Source organism: Malus sylvestris, chromosome 3, assembly GCF_916048215.2.
Source record: "Malus sylvestris chromosome 3, drMalSylv7.2, whole genome shotgun sequence".
Taxonomy (NCBI): Eukaryota; Viridiplantae; Streptophyta; class Magnoliopsida; order Rosales; family Rosaceae; genus Malus; species Malus sylvestris.
In genome coordinates, this window is record NC_062262.1 from 36,850,514 (window position 1) to 36,866,298 (window position 15,785).

The window sequence follows — 15,785 nt, forward strand, 5'->3', positions numbered from 1 at the left end:
GGCTTCTAGCACTTGAGAACAGTTGGAGGAGTAACCCATAGCCTTAATTATTCAATGCAGAACATAAAACTTAGTCCCAATTGTATTGTTCGTCATGAAAGTAAGCAACTTCAAAACTATTGTCATTTGTCTGGTTCTGGTTGTAAAGATAAATATGTATGAACAAAAATCATATGCACTGCCAGGTTACACAAGAACATCATCGTCCACAAAAACAGATCAGTGATGAGTGCTAACCACTAACCAGCAGCACAGTCTAGATCATATTACCATCTTCGAAACTCCCGGATGCCTGAACCAAAGACCTCTCATCCATCGGATTTGGTTTTGGTGCTATTACTAGTGATCGGCCAATCCAGGAACTTGTAACCTTCAAGTGAGGGTGGTAGATATGCCTGCGTGACACTGGCTGAGGGATTGTCAGGAGGGTAAATGTATCCGTTGGCATACCCAAGTTCCTTCATTAGCTTGGTAGGCGCATTCCTCAGATGAAGAGGCACTCCCTCATTCTGTCCGACAGAGTCCCTCACCACTTGTTGTGCACTCCCTATTGCTTTATAAACAGCGACAGATTTAGGAGCCAATGCCAAGTAAGCCACACACTGTGCAAGAATGACATTGCACTCTGGCATTCCCAGAAAATGGCAAGCCTGATGACAAGCAACGGCCTGGCTCAGAGCGGATGGGTCAGCCAACCCAACATCTTCACTAGCAAACCGTATGAGTCGGCGGGCAATATATAGAGGTTCTTGGCCTCCTTCTAGCATCCTTGCCAACCAATAAATGGCCGCATTAGCATCACTTCCTCTCATGGACTTGTGAAGGGCACTGATGAGATTATAGTGCTCTTCCCCCGCTTTGTCAGAGGCGACATGTTTGCATTGCAAAGCCTCTTTGGCATCCTCTAAGGTAACAACAGCAGTAGCCACTAACTTATTATGATCATCATCATCATTCATAGAGGTAGGGGTAGAGTTAGAGATCGTGGAACTAGAGGTAGAGGCCGCTCGGGCAGCTGCTGTTGTTGCAGAAACTTCCAAGGCATTGAGTGCCACCCGAGCATCGCCATCGCAGTTGGCGGAGATGAAATGGATGGCCTCATCATTGACATGTACAGGCATCTGCACACCAGGAGCCAATCCCTTATCGGAGTCATTGGCGGCCCGCTTGAGAAGGAGCTCAACCGCGTGGGGTCTCAGAGGGTGGAGAACAAGAACTCGGCAGCGAGACAAGAGCGGCCTGATCAAATGGAAGGAAGGGTTCTCGGTGGTGGCCCCCATGAAGACTATACTGCCGTCTTCGATGACGGGCAAGAACGAGTCCTGCTGTGACTTGTTGAACCTGTGAACCTCGTCCACGAACAGCACTGTTTGTTTTTTCTTAGCCGCCTGTTTCTTCTTGCGGGCCTCGTCGATAGCGTCCCTCACGTCTTTAACCCCGCAAGTGACGGCGGACAACGAAACGAATCGGTAGGAGGAGCAAGGGCGGGAGGCGGAATTGATGATGGATTTGGCAATGGAGGTCTTGCCGACGCCTGGTGGACCCCAGAACACAAGAGAAGGGAGACGTTCGCAGTCGATTGCGGAGCGGAGCAGAGAGTTTGGGGCAAGTAGGTGGTCTTGGCCCACGACGTCGTCTAAGGTGCGAGGGCGCATGCGCTCCGATAACGGCTCGTTGGTGGTTTTGTTGGCATTTTTGGGGTTTGCTGGGATCGCTAGTTTGAGACGTTTCGACTTGGAGAGTGCAGCTTCTTCTTCTGGCCCCTCTCCCCCTGCGGCTGGGGTGGATTCCGATTCCTCTTGTAGTTTGCGAGCGGAAGCGGGGACGGGACGTGGATAATCGGAGGAAGGAGGCTTGGACTGGAACAGAAAGAAGCGGTCGAGCTTGGGTTGGCAAGGCCGCCCGGATGAAATCGGGCTCGGATTCGTGCTAGTGCCGGCGGATGTGGATGATTCGCGGTTGAGAATCCATTCTGTGGCCTTGAGAATGGAGTTGCCCCCTGTCCCTGTGGCAGCTAGGGCTTGGGCCGCCAACTCGCTGGGGAAGCCCATGCTCAGCAGCTGCTCCATTTCCATCTCTCTGGAGTCTGGTTTGTGTTTTCTTCTTTTATTAAATAAGAGAAAAAGATAAATCCATATAAAAGAACAAGGCAGCGATTGAATCTGTCGGATCTCAAATTCCAATCGATTTCAACCCATTTTCTCAGCAACCAGAGGCTTGGGATCTCAAATTCATCGTCTTGGAGATTGGTCTCTGCTTAATCAGCGAAAAATTGGATCCCTTGTGAGAAGTGGAAGCGCCGATTCGATTCGGCGATGGAGAAGACGAATTAACGCAGGAGAACGCAAGGGAGAGAGAGACGACGGAATGCGAGCGCACGAGAGAGAGAGGAGATGAATTGAGATGGGATTGCGAAACCCTTGTTACTCGGCGATGGAGAAGACGAATTAACGCAGGAGAACGCTAGAGAGAGAGAGAGAAGACGGAAGGAATGCGAGCGCACGAGAGAGAGAGGAGATGAATTGAGATGGGATTGCGAAACCCTTGTTACTAAACCCTTGTTTTGAAGGATAATTATCTTTTGAGTTTTAAAGATAAAATAAAAGGTAAAGTGAATTATGATTGAATTTTTAGTGTATAAATATGATTTTTTGTTAAAATGAATAATATCAGGAGTTTTTCGTTAAAATTCTCTTGTTTTAATTCTCTCTTCTAATCCTGTGTTTAGTCCCCTTCTGTAAATTATCCAAACAAGGTGAAATTTGTGAATGTTTAAATTCATTGAGTTTAAGGGGGTTTAATCAATTCGTAGAGATTTCATGAATTTTTTTTATTCAATTCCACCGAAATCTGAGGGGCATATGTGAGATTTGTGAATGCTTAAATTGCACTAGAAAATCTCTTCAATTCCCTTAATTTCCTCAACTTTTTAAAATTGTTTAAAATAAATTTCTAATTGAATAGATCTGAAATGATATAAACTTCTTTGAAATCTTAATTGAATACATCCAGATTTCTAAGGATTTTAATAAACTATCTTAAAATCCTAATTAAATACACGTTAAATTTCAGAGAATCATTTAAAATCCTGATTGAATACTCATAAATTCATTAAAAGAATTAAAATTCTTCAAATTCTCAATTGAATACACCCTCCTAAACCTAAGGAATTTTAAAATCACGGAAATTCGAATGATGAGATTTTATTTTGGGTGATTTTTTTTATAAAATCAATAAAAAGTTTCAATATTAACAATATATCAATCATATTTATACTAATTATCAGTTTTCTAAAAATCGGTCTATGTGGTGAAAACCCTCTGCGATTTAGGGTAAATCGTTTCAAAAAATCTGTCTGGAGCTAGACGGTTGCCTAGGCGGCACCTAGGCGGATTTCGTTTTTTTTTATTTTTTATTGTGTGCTTTTTAAATTTTTTTTTTTTAAAGTTTCATGGTGGTATATGACACACCCCGATCCGGAGGATCCAGGTGTGCTGGCCGTCACGTGGGCGTGACGTAACCATAGGCGCAACACGGAAGCAAAATAACCACATAAATTAGCAGAAATTCAAACCAAACTCAACATAACCGCCTACGAACATAACCAGACGACTTATAAAGTAAACACATAAGTTCAGAGCATAGGTTTAAGTGCAGTCAAGTAGGACTAAAATAAAATACATCACCCTCAGGTGAGTCCTACATGTCGAAGGTCTGTCAGAAAGCCGGAAAAGACCTCGAGAGCCACCAACCGCTAATTTAGAACCTGGAGGGGCGCAAAACAAAATGAGTGGGTCAGTAAAACCAAAGATTTTTCCAAAACATTTCAATTAAAACATTTCTAACCCCTCACCGTAAAACCTGTATACTTTCCCAGAAAAATATATATAAATACAACTATATGAAATCTCAAAACTTGAATCCCAAATCTTCAACATTTTTCTAGAAAAACATGCCATGCCATAAATCAAATATAAATCAGGTGAAATAAGGAATCAATCGGAGACCCTGCAGTTGGTCCTATACGATTAATTCAACAGCTCAATATCCCACTAAGCCGGAGTCACCACCGTGACCTGTACGGCCCTACTCTGCACATCACTCGGAACTACGTAAGGTAGTCTATACGATGAAAGGTGTAAAAATACGCTATAGTGCTTCTCTCATCATATCATCAGCGCGCATAACTAAGGTCACCCACTAGTCGGAATCACGCCTAGTGATCTGTACGACTAGCATGTCGGAACCCTCACATGGTCTGTACGACATCCACCTACTTGGATCCAAGGCGAGCGTGCAGTGTGGTGAATAAAATAAGCACTAACACCTAGGGTGCAGGTTATGAGCTTAAAACATCTTATCAACAATCAATTAAATGAATAAGTGAACTCACCTGACTTACCTGTGCCTCCACAGCACCATGCAACATGTATGCATCATATATCAATCATATAACTCATATGCAATTCACATTTTTCAAATAATTCTATGCATGGCATTTTCTAAAACATATTTTCACATAAAATCATTTTCTGGGAAAAATCAATAGTATAAAGGTAATACGAAAACAAAACTGCCCACTCACTGGTAAGTCGACGGGTCGTAACCCCCGTGGCGTCCCTAGATGCGGTCGTCCTCGGGATACGTCTCACCTATATGCGAAATAACTATAAAAACGTTAATTTTAAACACATCACCAATATTTCGAAATAATTTCTCATACGATGCTCAATTTGGGTATATGAATATACCACATCGACCTACTCGACGTCACGAGCGTCGAGAAATTTTTAGAAACTGATTTGGACTCCCCACGCGCCCTCACGCGCCGGTTAGAGCTCGGCTCTACGCGCAGGCCACGCGCAGCCACGCGCGGCACGTGTCATCGTCTTCCCCAGGGTTCGCCGGACTGGTCTTTCCGGCGACCCAATTCCGGCCAAACTTTAAACCTCTTGTTCTCCTTCGTTTTTCACCCATTTTCTTCGTATTTTATACCAAATTGAAGCCCTAAGAGTGTACTATCACGTTGGACTAGTTTTAGGGTCTAAAAATCAAGAAATCTCACCGAGCAAAATCCAAGAATTCGGCCAACTTTGAAACCCACGATCCCGACGTCCAAATCCTTCAAACGAACGTCCCCGAGCTTCCTTAGGACCTCACTAAGCTTGCTATAAGCTTGAATTCCCCTGAAACACAACATTTTACGTTCGCATGAACAGTACCCAACAATGGAGGTTTCAGATTCCACGTGAAATCGAAGGTTTCACTTCCTAAAACTAGCACCAATGAACTCAGGACATCAAAAGGATGAAGATACATACCTTATTTGTCTCGATCCGTCAAGTTTTGAAGGGTTTTGGTGGTGGTCCGTACGTGGAGGGTGAGGGAAAGAGAGAGATCGTGAGGGAGAGAGACAGAGAGTGCTACGGGAGGGAGAGAAGACAGGGAGTGCGTGTGTGTGTGATTGTGTGGTCCAACACAATCCTCACCATCCATCCAAATCCCTAACCACAAAAATTCCAATTCCAATAGTTTAATCCCAAAACTTACAAAATTAATTCAAATAATGTCACGCACACGTACCCAAATGTCCGCCAAGGGTAATTACGTCAATTCACGCCCCCGATATAGAAATCCCGGGACAGGCTGTGACAATCTCCCCTCCTTATAGAATTTCGTCCCCGAAATTCCCACAATCAAATAACCACTTAGTACCCATAAAATAACCTTGGGTACATCTCTCTCATCCGATCTTCCGTCTCCCAGGTAGCTTCCTCTGCAGAATGGTTCCTCCACAACACCTTGACCAAACTCACCGTCTTGTTCCTTAGAACCTTATCTTTCCAATCCAATATAGTGACCGGTTCCTCATCATACGTCAAATCCGGATTAATCTCTAACGGTTGAGGAGGGATCACATGAGAAGGATCAGAAATATAATGTCGAAACATGGAGACGTGGAACACATTATGGACTTTAGATAACTCCGGAGGCAGTTCTAACCGGTAGGCAACTTCACCCACTATTTCGGTGATCACATAAGGTCCAATGTATCTCGGACTTAGCTTTCCTCTTTTTCCAAATCGAACCACACCTCTCCAAGGTGACAATTTCAAAAACACCCAATCACCCACATCATATACTCGATCAGTAGTATGCCGATCCGCTAAACTCTTCTGTCGGTCCTGGGCTGCTTTCAAGTTTGACTTAATTACCTGAACATTTTGAGTTGTCTCATCCACAATCTCAGGGCCTTCTAACACCCTTTCACCAACCTCAGACCAACATAATGGTGTTCGACACGCCCTACCATAAAGTGCCTCAAACGGAGACATACCAATGCTTAAGTGAAAACTGTTATTATAAGCAAACTCCATCAAATCTAGACGATCATGCCAGGAATCACCAAACTGTAACACCGAAGATCTCAACATATCTTCCAACGTCTGGATGGTCCTCTCCGATTGCCCATCAGTTTGAGGATGATAAGCTGTGCTATACAGTAATTGTGTACCCAGAGCTTCCTGAAAGGCCACCCAGAATTTAGAAGTAAACCTTGGGTCTCGGTCAGAGATAATATTTACTGGAACTCCATGATACTTTACAATCTTTGAAATAAACAACTTAGCCAATTTATTCAGAGGGTATTTCTCCCTCACTGGAATGGAATGCGCTGACTTGGTAAGTCAATCTACAATCACCCAAACGCCATCAAATCCATTTCGGGTACGAGGAAGTTTATACACGAAATCCATGGTTATATTTTCCCATTTCCACTGGGGAACGGGAAGTGGCTGCATTCGCCCAAAGGGCTTCTTTCTTTCCGCTTTAACCTGCTGGCAAATAATACATCTACTCACATAATCTGCAATTTCTCTTTTCATACCCGGCCAATAATAAAATGGTCGAATGGTATGATACATTTTTGTTCCTCCCGGGTGCATCGCATAAGCTGAACAATGAGCTTCATCCAGAATTTCCTTATTCAATTCCTCATTATTCGGAACATACATTCTGTTTTCTTGCATGAGCATACCATCAGATTCCCGAATTCTGAGGTCTTTCTTTTTCCCTCCACTTCTTAACTGAACCAACTCCTGAATTTCTTCATCCACCATCTGAGCTGCAAGTATACGATCCACCAAAACTGGCCTGACTTGAAAACTAGCAAGAAAAGCTCCATCTCGGTTTTCAAATTCCAACCTTACCCCCGTTGTCCTCAATTCAGCAAGAAGAGGAACACGACTAGCATATAAGGCATTAAGCCTACCTTGAGGTTTCCTACTCAGAGCATCTGCTACCACATTAGCACGACCTGGATGATACTCAATAGTACAATCATAATCACTTAGCAATTCCATCCACCTTCGCTGACGAAGATTAAGATCATGCTGAGTAAACAAATACTGAAGACTCTTGTGATCAGTGAAGATCTTACACTTCTCACCATACAAATAATGCCTCCAAATCTTTAAAGCAAAAACAATTGCTGCCAATTCAAGGTCGTGAGTAGGATAATTTCTTTCATGATTTTTCAACTGCCTAGAAGCATAAGCAATCACCTTATTATGCTGCATCAAAACACATCCCAAACCATTTAACGAAGCATCACTATAAATCTCAAAATTACCGCTATCATCAGGGAGTACCAACACCGGTGCATGGGTGAGGCAATACTTCAATTGCTGAAAACTCCGCTCACAATTCTCATCCCACTCAAATTTAACATCCTTCCTGGTCAACTTTGTTAACGGTAAAGCAATCATAGAGAAATCCTGAACGAACCGTCGATAATAACTTGCTAAACCCAGAAAACTGCGTACCTCAGTGACGGTTCGAGGTTGCTCCCAATTCTCCACCGCTATTATCTTTTGAGGATCAACTTGAATTCCTTGAGCCGATACAACATGCCCCAAAAATGCCACTTCGGACAACCAAAACTGACATTTACTGAACTTGGCATACAACTGATGCTCCCTCAATTTCCTTAACACCAAATTAAGGTGTCGGATATGATCTGCTTGAGATTTAGAGTATACCAGAATATCATCAATAAAAACAATAACAAATTTATCAAGATATTTCTGGAATACCTCATTCATCAATCTCATAAAAGCTGCAGGTGCATTAGTCAACCCAAATGGCATAACAAAAAATTCATAATGTCCATACCGAGTCCGGAAGGCCGTCTTAGGTACATCATCTTCCTTAATCTTCAATTGGTAATACCCAGATCTCAAATCAATCTTAGAAAATACACACGCACCTTTCAGTTGATCAAACAAATCATCAATACGAGGCAATGGATAACGGTTTTTAATCGTTACCCGGTTCAATTGCCTATAATCAATACACAATCGCAGAGTTCCATCCTTCTTCCTCACAAATAATACTGGGGCACCCCAAGGTGAAGAACTAGGTTGAATAAAACCCTTATCAAGTAATTCTTGCAATTGAATTTTCAATTCTCTCAACTCAGCAGGAGCCATTCTATAAGGAGTTAGGGATATAGGGTCAGTACCTGGAAGCAAATCAATAGTGAATTCCACCTCCCTGTCTGGTGGCAATCCCGGCAAATCATCAGGGAATACGTCCGGATAATGTCTGACCACACCAACTTCTTCTATACTAGTAGGGGCAACATCATTTAACACCACATGCGCCAAATATCCCTGGCAACCTTTCGATAACAATTTCCTCGCCCTTAAGGCAGAAATAACCCCATGTCTCACCCCACTTCTCTCGCCCACAAAAGTAACCTCGGGTAATCCAGGACGATAAAAAGTAACTGATTTACCATAACAATCAATATGGGCACGATTATGGTGTAACCAATCAGCCCCTAAGATCACATCAAAATCCACAATATTTAACGGAATAAGATCAGCGGACATAATCACGCCCTCAACCATCATTGGACACCCAAGATACACACTATCCACATAACATTTATCTCCTCTAGGCATGGCGAACTCTAAATCAAATCCTAGAGGTGAAGGGTGAGGTTGGGTCATTTGAGCAAACGTATGAGAAATCACAGAGTGCGTAGCACCACAATCAATCAAAACCTTAGCAAAATGACCAAGAACATTTAACGTACCCATGATCAAGTCTGGATGGTTCTGAGCCTCCTGCAGAGAAATATGATTAACTCGTCCCTGAGCTTGATGACGTCCACCTCGGCCTCTACTGCCCTGATTACCTCGTCCCTGAGGATTACGCCCCTGGCCTGGCTGACTAGGCTGCCTGGATGATCCTACACCACCAGTAGCAACTTCCCCCTGACGGGGCTGACCTCCCTGATGCCACTGCGATCCACCAGCTGGCATAGAGGAATAAGATGAATAACCTCCAAAATCCTGAGAATACCCAGCCTGAGAATAAGGCTCCTGGGAATACTGATAAGGTCCGGGAGCATACGGAGCAGCATCCCCTTGATAGTGGTAGGCACCACCACGACTCGGCTGGCCATAACTGCCTGATCCAAAACTCTGCTGAACTGGTGCTGGAGGTGGCATAGTGGTCTGCTGCGGTCTCTGCTGACCCTGGGGGCACTGAGAAGCCCGATGTCCCATCTGCCCACACGTAAAACAAGCACCAGTACCTCTCCTACACTCACCATGGTGACGGAAGTTACAACGGCGGCACCATGGAGCGCCAGATCCACCAGCACCACCAGAATCCCTCTGACCCTGAAACCTGGGTCCACCAGAAAATCTTCCACCACCTCTCCTCGGGCCAGTAAAACTATATCCCCCACTAGAAGAACTCGAACTCGCTCCACTCTTCTTAAAATTCTGTGTCTGCCGAGGTCCCGGAATGGAGATACCCTTACCTTTATCATTCTTCTTTTGACCCTCATTCTTGTCCTCATCATCCTCACTGTCAGGAAGATTATCAGAGTCCTCCATCCTAACCAAAATCTCGAAATACTCATGATAATTAGCGCAGGGGAGTGCATTGGCAAAGGTACGCCACTTCTTCTTAGATCCCAACTTGAAACGTCGAAGCATCTCTCCCTGATTACCAGCTATATCAGGGTCATAACGAGACAAATCAGTAAACCTTCTATAATATTCATGTGCCGACATTTTTCTCTGTTTCAACCTGGTGAATTCCTGTTTCTTACGATCAATATACTCAGGAGGGACGAATCTCTTCATAAAATTCTCTTTGAACACTTTCCAGTCGGCTGCCGTCTCAGGTGACATGTACCTAGTCTGATTCATCCACCATGCTGCTGGTTCACAACCCAAAAACCAAGTGGTGGTCTCCACCCACCTATTAGCAGGGAGATTCCCCTGACTCTGCATCACCTGGAAGGTCTTCTCAATATGATCTAGCCATTTCTCTGCCCCCTCATGACTTTCATTACCCATAAACCGATCTAACTTCAAGTTGTACATGGTCTCCAGAGGTGTCCTCGGAGGAGGGGGAGGACGAATCACATTCTGTAAAGCCTGGGCCATCGCTTCCCCTAGCTGAGTAATATCCGGGAAATTAGGTTCAGAAGTACGGCGGGACTCCCTACGCTCCCTACGAGGTGGCATGATTCTGACAGAAAACATCAAAAGATCGTTAAGACATTAACAAATTTACAGGACTGCAACCTAAGCTCTGATACCAAACTGACACACCCCGATCCGGAGGATCCAGGTGTGCTGGCCGTCACGTGGGCATGACGTAACCATAGGCGCGACACGGAAGCAAAATAACCACATAAATTAGCAGAAATTCAAACCAAACTCAACATAACCGCCTACGAACATAACCGGACGACTTATAAAGTAAACACATAAGTTCAGAGCATAGGTTTAAGTGCAGTCAAGTAGGACTAAAATAAAATACATCACCCTCAGGTGAGTCCTACATGTCGAAGGTCTGTCAGAAAGCCGGAAAAGACCTCGAGAGCCACCAACCGCTAATTTAGAACCTGGAGGGGCGCAAAACAAAATGAGTGGGTCAGTAAAACCAAAGATTTTTCCAAAACATTTCAATTAAAACATTTCTAACCCCTCACCGTAAAACCTGTATACTTTCCCAGAAAAATATATATAAATACAACTATATGAAATCTCAAAACTTGAATCCCAAATCTTCAACATTTTTCTAGAAAAACATGCCATGCCATAAATCAAATATAAATCAGGTGAAATAAGGAATCAATCGGAGACCCTGCAGTTGGTCCTATACGATTAATTCAACAGCTCAATATCCCACTAAGCCGGAGTCACCACCGTGACCTGTACGGCCCTACTCCGCACATCACTCGGAACTACGTAAGATAGTCTATACGATGAAAGGTGTAAAAATACGCTATAGTGCTTCTCTCATCATATCATCAGTGCGCATAACTAAGGTCACCCACTAGTCGGAATCACGCCTAGTGATCTGTACGACTAGCATGTCGGAACCCTCACATGGTCTGTACGACATCCACCTACTTGGATCCAAGGCGAGCGTGCGGTGTGGTGAATAAAATAAGCACTAACACCTAGGGTGCAGGTTATGAGCTTAAAACATCTTATCAACAATCAATTAAATGAATAAGTGAACTCACCTGACTTACCTGTGCCTCCACAGCACCATGCAACATGTATGCATCATATATCAATCATATAACTCATATGCAATTCACATTTTTCAAATAATTCTATGCATGGCATTTTCTAAAACATATTTTCACATAAAATCATTTTCTGGGAAAAATCAATAGTATAAAGGTAATACGAAAACAAAACTGCCCACTCACTGGTAAGTCGACGGGTCGTAACCCCCGTGGCGTCCCTAGATGCGGTCGTCCTCGGGATACGTCTCACCTATATGCGAAATAACTATAAAAACGTTAATTTTAAACACATCACCAATATTTCGAAATAATTTCTCATACGATGCTCAATTTGGGTATATGAATATACCACATCGACCTACTCGACGTCACGAGCGTCGAGAAATTTTTAGAAACTGATTTGGACTCCCCACGCGCCCTCACGCGCCGGTTAGAGCTCGGCTCTACGCGCAGGCCACGCGCAGCCACGCGCGGCACGTGTCATCGTCTTCCCCAGGGTTCGCCGGACTGGTCTTTCCGGCGACCCAATTCCGGCCAAACTTTAAACCTCTTGTTCTCCTTCGTTTTTCACCCATTTTCTTCGTATTTTATACCAAATTGAAGCCCTAAGAGTGTACTATCATGTTGGACTAGTTTTAGGGTCTAAAAATCAAGAAATCTCACCGAGCAAAATCCAAGAATTCGACCAACTTTGAAACCCACGATCCCGACGTCCAAATCCTTCAAACGAACGTCCCCGAGCTTCCTTAGGACCTCACTAAGCTTGCTATAAGCTTGAATTCCCCTGAAACACAACATTTTACGTTCGCATGAACAGTACCCAACAATGGAGGTTTCGGATTCCATGTGAAATCGAAGGTTTCACTTCCTAAAACTAGCACCAATGAACTCAGGACATCAAAAGGATGAAGATACATACCTTATTTGTCTCGATCCGTCAAGTTTTGAAGGGTTTTGGTGGTGGTCCGTACGTGGAGGGTGAGGGAAAGAGAGAGATCGTGAGGGAGAGAGACAGAGAGTGCTACGGGAGGGAGAGAAGACAGGGAGTGCGTGTGTGTGTGATTGTGTGGTCCAACACAATCCTCACCATCCATCCAAATCCCTAACCACAAAAATTCCAATTCCAATAGTTTAATCCCAAAACTTACAAAATTAATTCAAATAATGTCACACACACGTACCCAAATGTCCGCCAAGGGTAATTACGTCAATTCACGCCCCCGATATAGAAATCCCGGGACGGGCTGTGACAGTATACTTATGGAAATAGTGTACCTAATTTGCAAATGATGGATTGACTACAAGTTCATCTAATTGTGAAATGAATTGGAGAACTTTTGAGGGGATACGTTAAAAAAAAAAAAAACTAGATACAACAACGTTAAATAATTTAGTCTATGTCCAATTCAATGCAAGGATCATGAACAAGAAGAATTTAGTCTATCATCCATGAGTACTCCTCATTATGATTATATGCTTATTGTTTTTTAAATATTGAACTTGTTGGATGGATGTATTTTGTGTATTCTTTTACTTAAATACATTTAAGATATACAAAAGATGCCATTACAGTTGGCATCTTTAAATGATACCTCATTTCTCATATTTTTCATATTTTGAAATAGGTCAATACGAACACTGTTTTCTGATTATGGTATTATTGGATTTAGACGCTGTGTTGCAGTATCCATTTTCTGGTTCTATTTTTTTCCATCACTCAAGTGCCTTCTATTCTTCACACCTCATGCAATTCCTAATTTTGGATTTGGATTCAAACACTGCAACGCAGTGTGCAGTGTCTATTTTTACTTTTGGATTCAGAATGCAGTGTCTGTTTCCTATTTCTTTTTGTTTTTAGCATTTTAATTCATATACTGCATTGCAATGCCTATTTCCTAGTTCTTTTTTTTTCTTTCTTTCTTTTTTCATTTTGATTCTAACACTATGTTGTAGTGTTCGTTTTCTGGTTCTATTTTTTTTTAATAAAACACGAATCAATAGTTATCGTAGAGTTTCCAACCTCCGCCCCCACCCATCTTTGCTTTCTCCTCAATCCTTCTCTTTCTATCTCATTCTCCCTCTCTATTTTTCGTTCTAATCCTCCCTTACGTACGAGAATGACACTATAAATTGTCGTCAACCACCCCTGGGTTTTGATCAGAAGTTAGCGATAGCAAATTTGAAAGTTGGACTTGTCATCGATCATCTTTGGGCTCCATAACGAGATAAGAATTGAAGAAGAGAAAGTGAAGAGTAAGAGGGAGAAAATTAATAGGGTGTCACCGGAGAAATTATCACCGTTGATGGAGATGGGTCGTTGTCGGAAGTTCATGGTGGCACATAGTGGGTGGTTGCTGTGAGTTTTTGGTGGGGGCTAATATTTTCGAATTTCTGTATCACTTTTGAGAATTGTAATAGACAAGGTATTTTTTCAATCGAACTATTTATTCTGGTTAGATGGATGAGAGAGAAAGATAGAGAGGCAGGGAGAGGAGAGATAAACATGAGAGAGTGAAGAGAAAGATGGGAAGAGAGAGACATGATAGAAAATCGGAAGAGAATGAAGTAAAAAAGGACGAGAGAGTGGGGCAGATAAGGAATAGAATAAAGTTAAGAGAGAAGGGTATAATAATTGTTTTATAACTAACTTAAACTCATGTGACATGATTCATGGACCTATGCATAATTATTATAAATATTTCATGATTATTGTGAACACGGAAAATTCCTGAAACGAAAGAGACAAGAACAACGTGCACAAACAAAATATTTGTATTTGATGATTTTGGGTTACAATCTCTCTCTATTTTGATCTTCTGATTCGATCTCCGTAAGGTGTGTATTTGTGGATGTGCGATTGATCCAAAGGGCTGTTGGGCTTGATCTAAGGATGAACGTTCTTTAAGGGCCGTGGACTTGATCTTGAAGGTGGATTTGAGCGGATCTTCAAAGGGGCTTTTGGGCTTGATCCTTGAAGAACAGTGATGAACGGATCTCCAAGGGCTTTTGGGCTTGATCTTGAAGAACAGTGATGAACGAATCTCCAAGGGCTTTTGGGCTTGATCTTGAAGAACAGTGATGAACGGATCTCCAAGGGCTTTTGGGCTTGATCTTGAAGAACAGTGATGAACGGATCTTCAAGGGCTTTTGGGCTTGATCTTGAAGAACGGTTGGATGTGTGGATTTGTCGACGTTGTTGATCCAAAGGGCCGTTGGGGCTTGATCTTGGATGAACGGATGATGAACGATGGTGCTTTCTTTAAGGGCCGTCGGGGCTTGATCTTGAATTGGTGGATGGTTGATCCAAGGGCCGTCGGGGCTTGATCTTGGAAGAACGATGAACGAAGAACGAAGAATGCTTTCTTGATTCTTCGGGAACTTGGATGCTTGAGAGCTTCGGAGTTTCAGAGCTTCAGAGCTTCAAGGTGTAATATCAATTCGTTTCCTCACATGAATGAATTAGCCTTCTATTTATAGAAATTTCCAAGGCCTAATTTTGAATATAATATTCCAGATGAAATAAGTCGTTTCTGCCAGGTGTTGACACATGTCCTGTTTGATGACTTTTCCAATTTATTTCGATTTTTTGTTTAGACACACGCTACGTGTAAAATTTATGTAATACATGAGCGTTGAAACTTTGATTTATCGGTCAACATTTATTTACCAAAATTTCGATGTCTACAAATGCCCCCACTTCAAGGCGCGTCGTATACATGTGCTTGTCACGTGTAGGAGATGCGTTTTGAAGTCCCTTAATGTAGATGTCGATCCAAGGGCCGTTGGGGCTTGATCTTGAATTGGGCTGGAAATTTCTTCAAGGGCCGTTGAGGCTTGATCTTGAATTGGGTTGGAGATTTCTTCAAGGGCCGTTGAGGCTTGATCTTGAATTGGGTTGGAGATTTCTTCAAGGGTCGTCGAGGCTTGATCTTGAAGGTTGAAATTGGACCACAAGGAGCTTCATGTGGTAGATGATCTTTGGCTTTGGTAGTGGATGAATCGACACGTATTTTGTTGCGCTTGTTGACTTTCCACAGCTTTGATCTTGAACTGGGTTGGAGGATTTTCTGGATTCCTCCAATTGTTGATTTTCTACAGCTTATTCTTGAACTAGGTTTTGATTTAAGGGTGGTAGACACTTGATCTTGAATCGGACTTGTGATTTCTTCAAAGGCCGTCGAGGCTTGATCTTAAATTTGGCCGGAAACTTCTTCAA

The 15,785-nt window shown here is 42.9% G+C and overlaps 2 protein-coding genes across 6 annotated transcripts; both read right to left on the minus strand.

Annotated features, from left to right (window-relative positions):
* Positions 1-101: 101 nt before the first annotated feature.
* LOC126615959 (uncharacterized) lies at positions 102-2,550 on the minus strand. The gene has a single exon (XM_050283900.1). The coding sequence runs from the start codon at positions 2,073-2,075 to the stop codon at positions 309-311; it is 1,767 nt and encodes a 588-aa protein (XP_050139857.1). The 5' UTR covers positions 2,076-2,550; the 3' UTR covers positions 102-308.
* Positions 2,551-3,620: 1,070 nt separating this feature from the next.
* LOC126614768 (uncharacterized) lies at positions 3,621-12,626 on the minus strand. Of its 5 annotated transcripts, XM_050282424.1 has the most exons (5): positions 11,753-11,819; positions 10,871-10,933; positions 9,101-10,554; positions 4,586-4,667; positions 3,621-3,766 (listed from the first exon to the last, which is right to left on the minus strand). In XM_050282424.1, the coding sequence occupies exons 3-4, from the start codon at positions 10,548-10,550 to the stop codon at positions 4,621-4,623; spliced, it is 1,497 nt and encodes a 498-aa protein (XP_050138381.1). In that variant the 5' UTR covers positions 10,551-10,554; positions 10,871-10,933; positions 11,753-11,819; the 3' UTR covers positions 3,621-3,766; positions 4,586-4,620. The 5 variants fall into 5 exon arrangements, 2 of the variants coding, with proteins under 2 accessions (XP_050138381.1, XP_050138382.1); XM_050282425.1 differs by lacking the exon at positions 3,621-3,766 and having other exon boundaries at positions 3,961-4,652; XR_007620519.1 differs by lacking the exons at positions 3,621-3,766; positions 9,101-10,554; positions 10,871-10,933; positions 11,753-11,819 and adding exons at positions 5,066-5,186; positions 12,489-12,626 and having other exon boundaries at positions 3,961-4,652.
* Positions 12,627-15,785: the final 3,159 nt, after the last annotated feature.

Excerpts from the sequence above, each read along its gene's own strand:
- LOC126615959 (XM_050283900.1), bottom strand. The coding sequence starts at position 2,075 with ATGGAAATGGAGCAGCTGCTGAGCATGGGCTTCCCCAGCGAGTTGGCG.
- LOC126614768 (XM_050282424.1), bottom strand. The coding sequence starts at position 10,550 with ATGCCACCTCGTAGGGAGCGTAGGGAGTCCCGCCGTACTTCTGAACCT. Across the intron at positions 4,668-9,100 it reads CCATCCAGACTTGATCATGG|TTATTTCGCATATAGGTGAG; the intron begins GTACGTTAAATG and ends ACGTTTTTATAG.